The sequence below is a fragment of the Gobio gobio genome (assembly GCF_949357685.1).
Source record: "Gobio gobio genome assembly, chromosome: 24".
Taxonomy (NCBI): Eukaryota; Metazoa; Chordata; class Actinopteri; order Cypriniformes; family Gobionidae; genus Gobio; species Gobio gobio.
In genome coordinates, this window is record NC_137120.1 from 8738290 (window position 1) to 8756143 (window position 17854).

The 17854-nt window shown below is 44.5% G+C and overlaps 1 protein-coding gene across 1 annotated transcript in view; it reads right to left on the reverse strand.

Annotated features, from left to right (window-relative positions):
* Positions 1-359: 359 nt before the first annotated feature.
* Positions 360-17854, reverse strand: part of LOC307121185 (uncharacterized protein) — a 41409-nt gene continuing 23914 nt past the window's right edge. The window contains exons 2-7 of the mRNA XM_079808678.1: positions 14414-14728; positions 13993-14328; positions 5925-6236; positions 5285-5384; positions 5124-5149; positions 360-1563 (exon numbers count right to left, since the gene is read on the reverse strand). Coding sequence (XP_079664804.1) covers positions 1550-1563; positions 5124-5149; positions 5285-5384; positions 5925-6236; positions 13993-14328; positions 14414-14728 — 1103 coding nt within the window. The 3' untranslated portion in view covers positions 360-1549. The remainder of the gene's footprint in view (positions 1564-5123; positions 5150-5284; positions 5385-5924; positions 6237-13992; positions 14329-14413; positions 14729-17854) is intronic.

The following is a 17854-nucleotide window of genomic DNA, read 5'->3' on the forward strand; positions in this document are numbered from 1 at the left end:
TCAACCCATCCACGTTACTGCACACACATTAGAAGTACCGAACACACACACACACACACACTGCAAACCATATTGACACACACACACGGAGCAGTGGCAGCCATTTTGCAGTGAAGGTGAGAAGGTGAAAACCTCCACTGACCATATAAATATGTTACACAGAAATCAAAAGTACAATTGATTAGACACTGTGTTCATATGGCTAAGAATTGAGTTGAACAGATTTAGTAAAGTTCAACAATTGAGTCCTGAAAAAGTTTAGTCCACAGAGTTGAAATCACATTCCATAATTTACAGACACAGTGATCACTCTAAAGGCTGATTCAGTGTAGCTTAGTTTGAAATAAATTCCAGGCGTTATGACTCAATCAGATCTGTTTTAATGGCAATTGTTACGTGAACATACAAAAACACTATAAATTAATCTTCTTGCAACAGAAAATATGAAATCATACAATAATATATACACTGATCAGGCATAACATTATGACCAATGTAAGTGAATAACACAGATTATCTCTTCATCACGGCACCTGTTAGTGGGTGGGATATACTAGGCAGCAAGTGAAAATTTGGAAAAATTTCAGGAAAAATGGGCAAGCGCAAGGATTTGAGCGAGTTTGACAAGGGCCAAATTGTGATGGCTAGACAACTGAGTCAGAGCATCTCCAAAACTGCAGCCTTTGTGGGGTGTTCCCGGTCTGCAGTGGTCAGTCTCTATCAAAAGTGCTCCAAGGAAGGAACAGTGGTGAACCGGCGACAGGGTCATGGGCGGTCAAGGCTCATTGATGCACGTGGGGAGCGAAGGCTGGCCCGTGTGGTCCGATCAAACAGACAAGCTACTGGAGCTCAAATTGCTCAAGAAGTTAATGCTGGTTCTAATAGAAAGGTGTCAGAATACACAGAGCATCTCAGTTTGTTGCGTATGGGGCGGCATGACCCTGTCCACCGCCGAAAGCGCCAACAGTGTGCACGTGAGCATCAGAACTGGACCAAGGAGCAATTAAGAATCTTTAGATCATTCAAATGGTTGAAAGCTAAAATGTTAATGGTGAGAATTTAAATTATTCAGTGCTAGTTTAGTACGCTGTTTTTTCTGTTATCACAAGCATGATTTCATGACACAAACTCACAGATTCCAGTCATTGTGAGTGAATAAGATCTGTTTTTATGGCACAGATTCCAACTAATACAAACATTCAAAAATCTACAAAAAGACTGACTTGACTTTAAGGCACTTTTCCCCCTTCATTTTTGATTTGACACTAAATGACATGTTGCTAGCACCATGTTCTAATGCTGTATATAAATGTGTGGAAATTGAACTGTAATATTGTTTACAATATCAGCATCAGTGCATGAACATTGATCATTATGGATATTAAAACAGAATTTTAATTAATGAAATTATTCCTGTTAAAAGCTCATAGTAAAAAATCCTTCTGATGAAGCTGTCTGCGGTTTCATTTCCACCTTCCAGTACTACATTCATCAGCAGTGTGGTTGAACATCTGATCACGTCACACAATATTGCAAAACATTGCTCTCATTATACAACCTTATCTGAAACACAAATAAAAGAGAAACACATGAAACATGATTAGAAATTCTCAGTAATTGCATTTTTTGGATGACAAGGGTAGTATCACTTCTCCCAAAAGTCCCCTGCTAAATTTTAGGAAGTAAAGTTGTTTTAAATGCTAAAACTGACAAGCTGAGCACAGAGCACAGTTTGGACAATAATGTCACAAAGCACAAGAAACAAAGTTAAATACTGTGGCAAGCAGGGCGGGCCGAGACCGCCACACTGGTCTCGAGTCTCACGAAGGAGCTCCGGAAGGATAAACGCAGAAGTGACGACAGTGCAAGACGTGAGAAAACTTTATGTTGTGTTTTTGTTGTAGTTTAAAGGATTAGTTCGCTTCAAAATGAAAATTTCCCATTTACTCACCCCCATCTCATCCAAGATGTTCATGTCTTTCTTTCTTTAGTCGAAAAGAAATTAAGTGTTTTGTGGAAAACTTTCCAGGATTTTTCTCCACATAATGGACTTCAATGGCAACCAACAGGTTGAAGGTCCAAATCAATGCAGTTTCAAAGGGCCAGCCAAGGAATAGGGTCTTATCTAGCGAAACCATCGGTCATTAACCCCCTCAAAAATTTAACATTTATATACTATTTAACCGCAAATGCACAACTTTCCGTCCTTCGGATGAGACGTTAAACCGAGGTCCTGACTCTCTGGGGTCATTAAAAATCCCAGGATGTCCTTCGATAAAGAGTAGGGGTGTAACCCCGGCATCCTGGCCAAAACATGCCCATTGGCCCCTGTCCATCATGGCCTCCTAATCATCCCCATATATATATATAATTGGCTTCATCACTCTGTCTCCTCTCCACCAATCATCTGGTGTGTGGTGGGCGTTCTGGCGCAATATGGCTGTCGTCACATCATCCAGGTGGTGCTGCACATTGGTGGTGGTTGAGGAGATTCCCCCCTTCTATATGTAAAGCGATTTGAGTGCCTAGAAAAGCGCTATAAATGTAACAAATTATTAATTATTATAAACTTCTGTGTTGTTCTTCTTCACGGCGCATGACCCCATCATGTCAGAAAGGTCACGTCCGTGACGTAGGAGTAAGTACGGACCCAGTGCCGAAAAACTCAAAATCTCAAATCTCATGTTCTCCTCCAACATCAAAATCATCCGACATCGTTGTTTTACCTTTATTATTGTAAAGGGCATTTGATTTAGTCTTTGCACATTGATTTTAACACTGGCGGTACTTCCACCTACATCAAGTGCGTGACCTTTCCAACGTGATGACGTCATACGCAGTGAGGAAGCACAACACCGAAGTCAGCAATTGGAGGTTAAAAAGTATAGAAATGTTTTTTTTTTTTTTGAAAATGGTTGATGGCTTCGCTAGATAAGACCCTATTCCTTGGCTGGGATCATGCAGAGCCCTTTGAAACTACATTGATTTGGATCTTCAACCCGTTGGTTGCCATTGAAAACCATTATGTGGAGAAAAATCCTGGAATGTTTTCCTCAAAAAAAGGAATTTCTTTTCGACTGAAGAAAGAAAGACCCCAATGGATGAGATGGGGGTGAGTAAAATGTCAGGAAATTTTCATTTTGAAGTGAACTAATCCTTTAAGCGGCAGTCATCCATGAGGGGCTGCTGCTGCTTTACTTTTGTTTTGTTGTTTGTTTATTTTATGATTAAAACTATGTTTTAACTCTTTCCCCACCAGCGCTTTTAAACCAGCCACCACCAGGGTTTTTGACCATTTTAACAAAAATGTAATGGCCCATAGAATGTTTTGTTGTATGAATATCTGGGCATGCAATATATCAAAAGAAAGAGCAGTCCTTCTGCTTTTAAACAAAACAAAAAAACCCTATTGTATTCTACCTTCATGCATTCCTTTTTTTATCAACACTTAAATATGGGTAAGTTTCATAAAAAAGCAACATTCTGAACAAAAAGCTGTGAAAATCCTGTTTTTGTCAAAGACTTCATTCAGATCAGAATCAGAGCGATGATCAAACACAGATGGAGTAGATCAAGTCCATCAATACTCGCACAGTCCTAGAGCTCATCCTGGGTCCACATTTCATTCAGTAACATTAGGCAGTTTTGATTTATATGAAGTTTAATGTTGATGATCATGTTATTTTACATATGAATCTGCTTACATCCGATCGCTTATTTTTCTGCGTCTTCTTCGCCTGTGTTTTGATCAGGATTCTGATTCTGTACTCATTCAGAAGATGTGTAATAGCGCCCCCTAGCGCATAACAGTGAAAACACAGAAAATTCTGTGTTTGGCAGGGAAATAGTTAACGTTCGCCATTCTTCCCATAGCCTTTAACTTTGCTACACTAGTGCCAAAACCTGGGAGGAATGTGCTGACAAAGAGCCCTCACCACTGTGGGGAATCCGCGGAGTCATCGAGCGGAGCAGACTCTACCGCCATGGATGCTCGAGACGGTGGGCTAGAGTGACTCGCCGGGGGAACGGATGAACTTGCTGCCGGCCGCCTGGGTTCTGAGGGGCGGCTGTCATCTGAGATAGAGCAAAGGAGTCACATCCATTCAATGTAGGCCGGATCCGGCCGTCCACCATTATGGGGAAGAGCAGGGAACGGAGGATTCTCTCACTGGCTGCCCGAAAACGAAGGAGCCATTGTCGTCCACCAGGCGTCTGGGGGGGAGGGGACATCCAACCCAGCCCACATCCAAGTATGACGTCAGAAGCCAAGCCAAATGTCCAAATGCATTACTTTCTCATTAATGTGACACCATCCCCCCCAAACCAGTTCAGCGGAAACTCCACCCTGCAGCTGATTCTTAAGATTTTATTGGTCATGTTCAATCACAAGATTGGATGTCCACCGCAGGATGCATCGAGCCCTACTTGAGGGTACCCCCGGCCTGCGAGGGGCGATGGGGTTATGTGGGAAGCAGGGTGGGGACGAGAGCCATGGGAATGGAGTGAGGCCGTTGGCGCGGATATTAATGAGTGCCACCTGCGTGCCACAGCGGCCTCGTGTCTCATGGAGGAGCTCCAGAAGGATAAAAGGAGGAGTGATAACAGTGTAAGATAAGAGAGGACCATGCCTGGACTTTACGTTGTGTTTTGTTTATGTTTGTGCGGCAGTCATCCGTGAGGGACGACTTTAGTTTTGTTGTTTATTTTATAATTAATGTTATGTTCACCAGTTCCAGCCTCTTTCTTCCCGGAGCCTTTAACTTTGCTACAAATACCTCAAAAACAAAGCCAGCACAAACAAAATATACTTGTTAGCAACTTTAATATCAGTGTTGGGTGTTATGCATTATAAGAATGCATGCTCACATTTAGTCTAGAACAATAACCATCATGTTTACACACAAACATGAGTGCCTCTGCACTTGCGATTTTTCTCCACAAGTAACTTGCATTACTTAACTGAAAATTATATTTTGTTGTACATTTTAAAAGTAATGCGTTACTATACTAGTTACTTGAAAAAGTAATCTGATTACATAACTCAAGTTACTTGTAATGCGTTACACCCAACACTGTTTATTATATAGTCTGTGTTGCAAATAATAGTGCAAACAGTATCTTACCTGATGTTCGGGATGCTTTCTGACGTCTGTTTTAAAAACAATAAACTCAATTAAACAGATTCCAAATGTTTTAATGATGAAAACAACTTTTTATGTCTTTAAAGTCTCTTTTACCAAGTAAATCTCAAATGCTTGTTATATCAGCTATTTGTAATACTTGCCTGATGGTTATCAGATGGTGGATAATGTGAATCACAATATCAGCTCCAACCACAACAGGCAAACACATTGCTAGTAAAACCCATGGAGACCAACACCGTGCTGTAATGATAAAGAGATCAACCAATCAGCAATTTTGCCATCATTTCTGACTGACGTTTGTACCTTTCTGTTTTGGTTGTCAGATACACTATAATATTAAAGGTGCAGTGTGTAGTATTTATGAGGATCTATTGATATATAGATATATAAAGACCTTACATAATGTACCGTTATGTTTTTATTACCTTAGAATGAGCCATTTCTATCTACACACACCGCGGGTCCCCTTACAGTGAAGTTGCCATTTTGCGCCGCCATGTTTCTACAGTACAAACTTCTCTACAGAGCGCTAGCTACTCTCTGTTCTCTCTGACGACGACATCTTTGTCCTTTTGTCGGCCACCGTAGCTTCTCTATGTGCTGTGTGTGTGAGCGGCGGGTGGTTTCAATTCATAACCACTAGATGTCGCTAAAATTTACACAGTGCACCTTTAATAGTTTTCTCAATTAATTTCAGAGCATGTAACTTGTTCTCAATGCGCTGATCTTAATTATGCAATCTTATTATGTTATTAGTACATTAAGACTTAAAATACTCACGACAGACAGAAATATTGAATCTCTTGAATATGGTGCGCCGGTTGCCGGTAATATCGAGATGATAAAGTCCAGCGTGTTTAGTTCTGATGTTCCTGATGGTCAGAGATCCGGTTTTGTTGTCCAGCTCCAGAGTGCCTCTGAATCTCCCATCAGTGCCTTCAGATGGAGCGAAGTTCCCATAGCTGATTTTTGCTATGACCGAATCTCCATGTTCACACCTCCACATGATCACATCATCTCTGTATATTTCAGAAACACCAGATTCTAGAGTGACAGAAGTTCCCTCCATCACCGACAACTTATTCCCTCCATCTGTGTCAACATACAGTAAAAAACAGGAGAACTTTCAGAGACAGAGATTAAGTATACAGTAAAACATTTACGCATGTGGCATATGCTTTTTCCCCCTAAAGTTCATCCATTCCCTGAGAATAGAACCCATGACCTTTACTTTGTTTCACCCGTTTCACCCAAGCCTGCCGCACTCGTGTTAAAAACTGAAGCCGACACGTCTCGATCGCCCCCAGGTGCTTGGTCCCAGTATAGCTCATAACCCCCGCCCCTCCATGTATTCTAATGGACACGAGACAATCTAAACCAGGGGTGTCCAACCCTACTCCTAGAGGGCTACCATCCTGCAGATTTCAGTTTCAACCCTGCTCCAACACACCTGTCTGTAATTATCAAGCAGCCCTGAACACCATGATTAGCTGGTTCAGGTGTGTTTGATTCGGGTTGGAGCTCAAATCTGCAGGGTGGTAGCCCTCCAGGACCAGGGTTGGAAACCCCTAAACAAATCAAATTACACTTATTTTTTTTCCCAAAGATGGCTTCTATCATTTTAGGCAGTTTTTATCACGATGATTTAATTTCAAGAGTTCGTTTTTTAAATAAGTTTGGTTTTAGTTAGTTATTTGATGCTATAAAAACGGGGGGTGTGACGCCATGATTGACAGCTGAGATTGACGGCTTCTCAATCTGTGAAATGAAGTTGTCACTGAGGCGCTAAGTCAAGTGCGTTCACACTTGTCATGTTTGGTTCGATCAAAACGAACCCTGGTGCGATTGCTCGGTTAGTGCAGTTAATTTGAACAGTTAATTTTAACATATGTGAAAGCTGCCATCCGAACCCTGGTGCGCACCAAACAAGCGGACCAAGACCGCTAAAAAGATGGGTCTCGGTCCGCTTCCAAACGAACTCTGGTGTGGTTAGATTGATATATGAACGCAACACGGACCAAAGATATGTAAACAAACCAAAAACGGGACGTGATGTCACAAGATGCGACGCTACAAGTCAGCTGATTTGATGACGCGGAAAGATCGGTGTATCCAAAATGAGTAGAGGGCAAACGTGGAGCTACGAGGAGGTAAAGTGCCTCATCAACTGCCGTCTCTTTGCAGCAGATCTTCGTTTCTGCATACAACGGAGGAAATCCTGCTGCTGTTTTGAATGTACTGAACATTTTATGAGCTCCTCGTGAGTTCTCAGCTGGTAAAAATAAAACCATATGTACATGCATAAAATGATGGTGTTTAATCCAGCACACATCATTGTTTTGAATGTTCGGTAAGCAAGCTCCGTTGCGAAATATAAGTCATAAAAGCCGACCAATCAGGTTGTGACCGTATGCATATGCCTTTGGTTCGGTAACTTTAGGTTCGCTGTTAAAAATGCCACTGTGAACGCTAAGTGGATCAGGACTATATGTTTTGTTCTTTGGTCCGGACCAAACGAACCAAACTACAAGTGTGAACGCACCCTAACAGACTTTTCTCGGGAGGAGATTGGAGCTTAAGCTTTAATTTCAAAATTGTATTAAAAGTTAAAATAAATTAAAGTTTATTTCACACCGACATAATGAATTGTTCTGCCTCTGCGAGACTGTGGGCAGGCTTTTGATATCGCATCTCTGCTTCCTGCTTTCTACTGCGCAGACTCCGGTCCCGAGGTCACTACTGCAGACTCGGTCCTAAATCTGCGCAAGATGTCAGCGCCACATTTGGACTTTGGCGGCTTCACTTTTCTTCAGTGAAAGGTAGTGAAGACGCATCGTCCATATTTTTTTACGGTCTACGGTTTCATATGAAACGGGCCTCGCAAACAGAAAGGGCCTCCGCTTGCGCTCAAAAAAGAGCCACGCCCCCACTATTACACACATGGGCGGAAATTACCGGGCTTGTTGCAAAAATGCCACCAAATTGGATAAAAACGCTTTTAAAAAAAACAAGATATGGTGTAAGAAATCTCTGTATAAGTTCTTGTTTTTAATGTTTATAAGCAGTATCATACAAGCAAGTGATGTTTTCCCGAATATCAGCACGTTAATTGGCTATTAGATGACACATTTTAGACACAATATTGTCTGTTTTTCATCTATTTTGCCAATGAAAATAGTCCCAAACTGTAGAGCCATTGCAAGTCTCCAAGTAATACAGTTTCAGTTTCGGAATTAATTCACATTTTATGAACTAATCTTACTAATGATGACTCATTCAGTCATTTCTGCTGTGTCACTTAATGAATTAGCCGTTTTGAACAAGTCGCTTGACTGAAAAATTCAATGACTAACACATCATTTCATTTCAACATTATCATTTCACTTTAGTTGAGGGAAGAAGATTGAATGCTGTTTTTGTTTTCAGTCGTGGTTGTAACAATTGTTCTGATTTTTGTCTTCCTTTTTTCCCTCTTTGTGGTTGGGCGGCCACGACTTTTTCTTTGAAACAGCCCTCCGAATCGCTCTGCCTTGCTGTTGCGAGTGGCCATGTCCTAACCAGATGCTATGCAATGAAATTTTGCATGCCATTGCAATAGCCTCAGTTTTACCTAACCCATGGCGATACACAACGAGACAGGGAAATTCTATTTATGGGATGGTTTCTATGTCTGCAAAGTTGTGGTTGACATGTTTGCTTGGCTTTAATATCTCTAATATAAACAACAATGGATAATTTACCTTAGGAATAAAGAACATTCAAACTGTGAACAAACAAGTGTACACCATGACAAATATCGTATCAGTCACTAAGTATGTATTTTGAATAATGTCAAAATCGTTTACTTTTTATTTATTTGAAGGTGAAAGTAAAAGTTACCAGTCAGAGACCAGTCAGTTCCTACCTTTAAAGGGATAGTTCACCCAAAAATGTAAGTTATCCCATAATTTACCCACCCTCAAGTCATCCTAATTGTATATGACATTCTTCTTTCAGACGAATACAATCGGAGTTCCATCCATCCATCCATCCATCATCTTCCGCTTATCCGGGGCCGGGTCGCAGGGGGAACAGTCTAAGCAGAGACGCCCAGACTTCCCTCTCTCTAGCCACCTCCTCCAGCTCTTCCGGGGGAACGCCGAGGCGTTCCCAGGCCAGCCGGGAGACATAATCCCTCCAGCATGTCCTAGGTCTTCCCCGGGGCCTCCTCCTGGTGGGACGTGCCTGGAACACCTCCCTGGGAAGGCGTCCAGGAGGCATCCGAAATAGATGCCCGAGCCACCTCAGCTAGCTCCTCTCGATGTGAAGGAGCAACGGCTCTACTCTGAGCTCCTCCCGAGTGACCGAGCTTCTCACCCTATCTCTAAGGGAGCGCCCAGCCACCCTACGGAGAAAGCTCATTTCGGCCGCCTGTATCCGGGATCTTGTCCTTTCAGTCATGACCCACAGCTCATGACCATAGGTGAGAGTAGGAACGTAGATCGACCGGTAAATCGAGAGCTTTGCCATACAGCTCAGCTCCTTCTTCACCACGACCTTCTTCACCGGTACAGCGACCGCATTACTGCAGAAGCTGGACCGATCCGTCTGTCGATCTCCCGTTCCATCCTTCCCTCACTCGTGAACAAGACCCCAAGATACCTTAACTCCTCCACCTTTGGCAGGAACTCTCCATCAACCTGAAGTGGGCAAACCACCCTTTTCCGACTGAGAACCATGGCCTCGGACTTGGAGGTGCTGATTCTCATCCCAGCCGCTTCACACTCGGCTGCAAACTGCCCCAGTGCACGCTGAAGGTCCTGGTCTGAGGAGGCCAACACGACAACATCATCCGCAAAAAGTAGCGACGAAATCATATGGTCCCCAAACCGGACACTCTCCAGCCCTTGGCTGCGCCTAGAAATTCTGTCCATAAAAATTATGAACAGAACCGGTGATAAAGGGCAGCCCTGCCAGAGTCCAACATGCACCGGGAACAGGTCTGACTTACTGCCAGCAATGCGAACCAAGCTCTTGCTCTGGTCGTACAGGGACCGAACAGCCCTAAGCAGGGGGCCACCGACCCCATACTCCCAGAGCACCCTCCACAGGATGCCACGAGGAACACAGTCGAATGCCTTCTCCAAATCCACAAAACACATGTGGACTGGTTGGGCAAACTCCCATGAACCCTCCAGCACCCTGGAAAGGGTATAGAGCTGGTCCAGTGTTCCACGACCGGGACGAAAACCACACTGTTCCTCCTGAATCCGAGGTTCCACAATCGGCCAAATTCTCCTCTCCAGTACCCTGGCATATACTTTCCCGGGGAGGCTGAGAAGTGTGATCCCCCTATAGTTGGAACACACTCTCCGGTCCCCCTTCTTGAAAAGAGGGACCACCACCCCGGTCTGCCAGTCCAGAGGTACTCTCCCCAACCGCCATGCAATGTTGCAGAGACATGTCAGCCCAGACAGCCCCACAGCATCCAGAGACTTGAGGTACTCAGGGCGGATCTCATCCACCCCCGGTGTCTTGCCACCGAGGAGCTTTTTAACCACCTCGATGACTTCAGCCCGGGTGATGGACGAGTCCACCTCCGAGTCCCGAGCCACTGCTTTCTCAATGGAGGACATGTCAGTGGGATTGAGGAGATCCTCGAAGTATTCCTTCCACCGCCCGACGATATCCCCAGTTGAGGTCAACAGGTGCCCATCTCCACTGTAAACAGTGTTGGTAGGGCACTGCTTCCCCCTCCTGAGGCGTCGAACGGTTTGCCAGAATCTCTTCGAGGCCAACCGATAGTCTTTCTCCATGGCCTCACCGAACTCCTCCCGGGCCCGATTTTTTGCCTCCACGACTACCTAAGCTGCAGTCCGCCTGGCCTGCCGGTACCTGTCAGCTGCCTCCGGAGTCCCACAAGCCAGCCAGGCCCGATAGGACTCCTTCTTCAGCTTGACGGCATCCCTTACTTCTGGTGTCCACCACCGGGTTTGGGCACAGGCACCGGAGACCTTACGGCCACAGCTCCGAGCGGCCGCATCGACAATGGAGGTGGAGAACATGGTCCACTCGGACTCAATATCTCCAGACCCCCTTTGGGATCCGGTTGAAGCTCCGCTGGAGGTGGGAGTTGAAGATCTCTCTGACAGGGGGCTCGGCCAAACGTTCCCAAAAGACCCTCACAGTACGTCCAACTTCCTCCCCTGCCATCGGATCCAACTCACCACCAGGTGGTGATCAGTTGACAGCTCTACCCCCTCTTCACCCGAGTGTCCAAGACATATGGCCAAAGGTCTGATGACACGACCACAAAGTCAATCATCTACCTCCGGTCTAGGGTGTCCTGGTGCCACATGCACTGATGGACACCCTTATGCTTGAACATGGTGTTCGTTATGGACAAACCGTGGCTAGCACAGAAATCCACTAACAGAACACTGCTCGGGTTCAGATCAGGGGGGACGTTCCTCCCAATCACGCCCCTCCAGGTGCCACTGTCACTGCCCACGTGGGCGTTGAAGTCCCCCAGTAGAACGACGGAGTCTCCAGTCAGAGCACTTTCCAGCACCCCTCCCAGAGACTCCAAGAGGGCCGGGTACTCTGCACTGCTGTTCGGCCGGTAGGCACACACGACAGTGAGAGACCTATCCCCGACTCGAAGGTGCAGGGAAGCGACCCTCTCACTCACCGGGGTGAACTCCAACACATGGCGGCTGAGCTGGGGGGCTATAAGCAAACCCACTCCAGCTCTCCGCCTCTCACCATGGGCAACTCCAGAGTGATAGAGAGCCCAGCCTCTCTCAAGAAGTGTGGTTCCAGAGCCCAAGCTGTCCGTGTCCAGAGATCGGGTCGTCGGGGGCCTCGCCTTCGACTGTTGCCCGATCCACTATGCACCGGCCCCTTACGCTCCCTACTGCAGGTGGTGAGCCCACAGGAGGGCGGCCCCACGTCACTCCTTCAGGCTGAGCCCGGCCAGGCCCCATGGGGGGAGGCCCGGCCACCAGGCGCTCGCATACGAGCCCCAACCCCGGTCCTGGCTCCAGGGTGGGGCCCCGTCTGCGCCATGCCAGGTGACGTCTCGGTCCTTGTTGTAATTGTCGTCATAAAGGGTTTGTGATAATCGCAGTTATATAAAAATGTCCTGGCTCTTCCAAGCTTTATAATGGCAGTGTCTTACTCGCTAACCATTAGGCGACGACTATTTAGTAGCCTACTTATCCAATTTGCTGCAACGTGTCGTTAGAACACAATGTTAATCAAAAGCTATGCAAACTTAGCTAATGAAAAAAATACATATGTATCAGGGCTCCGAACCGGTTCAAGGAACGAAAACGAAAACCGGAAATGAACGAAATTTTAAGAGGAACAAAAACGAAAACGAAATCAAAATCAATTTGAATCATTCTGAACAGAAACGTTAATTTGAAATGACCATTAAAGGGGATATATGCAACTTTTTCCCCAAAATAAACGTAACAATAGCCTTTTTATTTGATCATTTATGACTCAAACATCTCCTGATGAGCATACTGACACCTTGTCCGCTCACAGTGGGTGCACCTATAAGCCTGTATCCTATTTTTCCTATTTTCTGGCGGGTCATCTTTTCCCGCGCTGTCTGCGGATGTGACGTCACCACCGCTGCGAGAGCGAGCAGAAAATGAGAGCAGTTCTGTTTTTTGGCCACAGGTGTCAGTCGCGAGTTTAAATTTCAGAAAAACGCATATAGCCCCTTTAACCGGTTAATAACGTTATTTTATCGTTCTCTTTAATATTTTTATTTGGCAGTGACCAATCATGAATTGAGTAGTACAGCATGTGACGTTGATGGATCAAGCGTGAGTGAAATGCCCGCGCACCAGTCATCTATGAATTTACCGTCAGTGCAGAGCACGCATTTTCATGCCTCAAGTACATTTCTTTCCCCACTGAGGTCTACAATGAAAGTGCAGGTATTGGAGGACATTCTTTTCGAACGTTTAAATAAGTAGTACGGACTTTAAGCTCAAATAGACTGATTTAGGCTAGTTTATGGATTCCGTTTAAGCCTATCCAAGTAGGCTATAGCATCTATCAAACATTTTTCCTATAGTCTTTCAGATTGCCAATACAGGACAGGTCAATGTTTTATATAGACGGTTGATGCTTCGTATTAAATGGTGTTATATTGCATTAAATGATCAAGCTTTATTAGCTGACTGAATTTGATTATGTGATGCAAGGACGTGTTGCGCAGTGTTTGCTTTGAAATTAGCAGTTGATGGTGCATTAATGGTTATCCAGTTTATTTATTCTTTATTCATACATTTTTTAAAACAAGTCGTGTTGAAAAAAAGTTATGTAACGTTACAAAGAATGTTATCACTCTTCTGAAAAGAATTAGGCATAAGAGGGCCACTTTCGATTGTCTAACGCTCCAAAACAGGTCCGCTGTTTATGCTTTGTAATTAATGCATGTATTTCTGTTGTGGTTTTAAAAATGTTATGAAATAAATATTCAAGTTTAATTACCATGTGTTATATTATTATTGAGTGAAAATAAGTATATTTATACATATTTGTTTAAAGTATAGGCTAAATTAAAATAACGTTATTAACCGGTATTTTTTCAAATCAAACCGTTTTCGGAACAGTAATGTTTATTGAGGAACGCAAAAACGGAAACGCTATAATATCGATTCTGCTCGGAGTGAACCGATTGATATTTTTTTCAGTTTTTAAGCCCTGATATGTATTATAACTAATAAGAATACAAATATAAAATGTCAGAGAACTTGGTACATGTGTTTAAAACTACATTTTTAAATAATTTCATGGACATTTATTTGTTTGATCCTTAAAGAATTTCAATATTAAAGTGACTCACCAATGGAAGTCACACTAAATGTCTTGTGTGTGGTGTATCTACTGCCGCTCTTGGTGATATCTACTTTATAAAGTCCAGAGGTGATGGGTCTGACGTTAGTAATGATGAGCGATCCAGTCTGTTGGTTCAGCTGCAGTCTGTCTACGAATCTCCCATCAAGAACATCAGCAAAGATTTCAGCTGTTAGATTTTTTAGTTGACCTAACAGTGTGCCTTCAAACTTCCAGGTTATCTGATCATCTCTCTGTATCTCAGTAAGACCAGAGGGTAGAACGACAGAGTCTCTCTCCAGCACCGGCACAAGCTTCACTCCATCTGACGTCAAATTATCCACACCTAATGAACAGAAACATTTCTGTTAGTCTGCAAACACTTTCACATTGAGTCAGTCAAACCTCACCAAAATACCTCACACACTCACCACTGACATTAAATTTTCTTGTTGAAATCCCCCTGCCTCCATTGATCTCAAGTTTATAAAGTCCAAAGTCTGTGATTCTGATATTCCTGATCTTGAGATCTCCAGTCTGATCGTCCAGATGCACTCTGTCTCTGAATTTTTCATTATCATTAACAAGTGCTAAGTTATCATTGATTCTACCAATGAGATCTCCTCCAAACCTCCACTCAATCACACCATCTTTCTGTATTTGAGTAACATCTGAATGGAGAGTGAAATAATCTCCCACAATCACTGATACAGACTCCACAACATCTGTCTCAACACCAGACGCACCTGCAGAACACACAGAAACAGTTATTTACATTAAAACTCACATTAAATATGAAAGCAGAAAGTAACCCATCGCCTGAACAATATTGACGAGATATTTACTCTGATTAAAGTGTAGAAATGTCTCAAAGTTGATTCAGAGAAATGAGATGCACCTGAGCTCAATTTTAATTGTAGCACAGCAGTCTGAATGTGATATTTCATTTTTTTCTTTTCTTTCAAGTAAGTTTGCAAAGCTATCACATATCTTTTTTAGCTTTGTCATTATGGGGTTTGAAGTATAGACTAATGTGGGGGCAAACAATGTAATATAATTCAACTTATCAAAATGTCAAAAAAATGAAGGGGTCTGAAAACTTAGGCACGGTAGGCGATTTGTTCCAGAAACATTTTTTGTTATGCTGGTTGAAAGCAGTGGCGGCTGGTCAATAGAGCCCCCATCAAAATTCCAGAAATATACATGTATACAAAAATGATATAAAAGTGAAATAAAAATAAAATATTTTACTCATACGATGTGCTGGCTGTTAGTGTCACAGATGCATCAGCGTCAGACCTCTACACTCCGCCCATCCGCTCCGCTTCACCCGAGTTCTGATTCATCGCACCTGTGTTCATCACCTGTTCCTAATTCCCTATCACTGCACTTCCTGTTATAAGCACCTTCAGTTTCTTCAGTCATTGTCAGGTCTCGTCGATACTACATCGCCATACTGACTCACTCACTCGATCCTTACCTTCTGACGACTTACCTGTGTCCCTTCATCCGACGATCCTTCCTCAACCAGCCTGCCTTCTTCAGATCACCTGCCTTGAACCTTCACCATCCCGACTTCCATCCTGCATCAGATAAGAGACTCATTCAGAACACTTCATCAGTTACCGCTCCAGTTATCTCATCACCTCTTCCTGTCTGCCGTGACCATTTTATGTTGTGCTTAATAAACATCTTTTCAACTTACCTGTTTGTGTCATTCAGCAATCCTGACAGAAGACCTGACCAAACATGCACGAACCATCTGGTCACGGCGACGGAGAAGCTTCCACGCCGATCTTCACCACTGGATCCTCACCTGTCACTTCATCACCCGCCATCAATTCTTCTTCGTCTGCCTCTGTCAGTCCCATGGCCCGGCCAGCGCCCTTCTCTGGCGAGGAGGGGGAGTGCAGCGGATTCCTCCTGCAGTGCGAGCTGTTCATGGAGATGAACGCATCACAATTCGCCTCAGAGAGATCAAAGGTAGCTTTCTTCATTTCCCTTCTCACTGGAAGAGCATTGCTTTGGGCACAATCGCTTTGGGAAGCTAAAGGAGCTGTGACTGAGACCCTGAACAACTTTATTAGTCACTTCCGGGTAGTGTTTTCTCCAGTCGCTAATGCTTTATCTGTTCATGATCAATTATTTCATCTACGACAAGGCAATTCATCTGTTTCTTCATATGCACTTCAGTTTCGAACCCTAGCAGCCTCTAGTGGATGGAATGAGCCGGCTTTAATCACCGCCTACCGGCAAGGGTTAGATCATGAGATCCGGTTACAACTCACCATTCATGATGATGCCATTGGTTTGGAAAGCCTCATTCAGCGTTCCATCAGAGTGGACCAACGCCGCACTGCCTGTCTGTTCGCTCAACCTGCACTGCCTCCTCCTCGTCCTTCCACCACAGTCAACCCTCTAACACCAGAACCCATGGACCTCAGTTCTGCACATTTATCAGCAGTTGAACGCCAGAGACGCATCTCTAAAAACCTGTGTCTATACTGTGGATCCGCTGGCCACCTGCTAGCCTCTTGTCCAGTTCATCCCCCACGACCGGCGGTGAGTACAGTACATCTTCCATCACCCATTTCTCAACTGAAATACACTACTGTTCAGATCTCACATCGTCAGCACTCTCTTCCAGCACAAGCGCTAATCGACTCTGGGTCCGCTGGTAACTTTATCTCACGTTCCACTCTTCAAAAGCTACAAGTCCGCCATGAATCCATCCCGCAGACTCTTCAAGTGCATTCCATCCTCGGCAGACCGCTCGGTCGTGGGAGGATATGTCACCGCAGCCCCTCTGTAACAATGAAAGTTGGTTGTCTTCATCAAGAGGAATTGTCTTTTCTGGTGTTGGAGGGTTCTACGGCAGATATCATCCTGGGACGCCCGTGGCTGGAACTTCATTCTCCAGATATCAACTGGTCTATGGGAGAGGTTCGTCAATGGGGAAGTAACTGCTTTTCACGCTGTTTAGCTCAGGTTAAAAGGGTGTCTCACAATTACTCATTACCCGTCCAAAAGATTTCCATGTGTTCCACCTCCGTTGAAAGCCCAGCTATTAACGACCATCATGAGATTCCTCACAGTTACCGGGCGTTCCAGGATGTCTTCGATAAGCAGCTGGCCACGAAACTTCCACCACATCGGCCATGGGACTGTGCGATTGACCTACTGCCTGGGGCGGTTCTACCGCGTGGTAAAATCTACCCACTGTCCATCCCAGAACAGAAGGCCATGGAGGAGTACATCGAAGAGGCACTTCACCAAGGATACATCCGACCTTCTACTTCCCCTGCTGCTTCAAGCTTCTTTTTCGTCGGTAAGAAGGACGGAGGCTTGCGCCCCTGCATAGATTACCGGACCCTCAATAATTCCACCGTCAAGTATAGGTATCCTCTTCCTCTGGTCCCAGCCGCCTTGGAACAGCTCCGTGGTGCAAAGGTATTCACTAAACTAGATCACCGTAGCGCTTATAATTTAATTAGAATTAGAAAGGGAGATGAGTGGAAGACCAAATTCATCACTCCTGCAGGCCACTATGAGTACCGCGTCATGCCCTTCGGGTTGTCCAATGCTCCAGCGGTCTTCCAGGGGTTTATGAATGAGATATTTAAAGATTATCTGAACCAGTTCGTTATAATCTACATCGATGATGTCCTTATATATTCTACCAGCCTGTCTGAGCACCGCCATCATGTCAAGTCAGTTCTCCAACGTCTTCGGGATCATCAGCTGTATCTAAAACTCGAGAAGTGTAAGTTCCATCAAGAAACCCTCCACTTCCTAGGGTATGTGATCACTCCTCAGGGAGTCACCATGGACCAGAGGAAGGTGGATGCCGTTGCCAACTGGCCATTACCCAT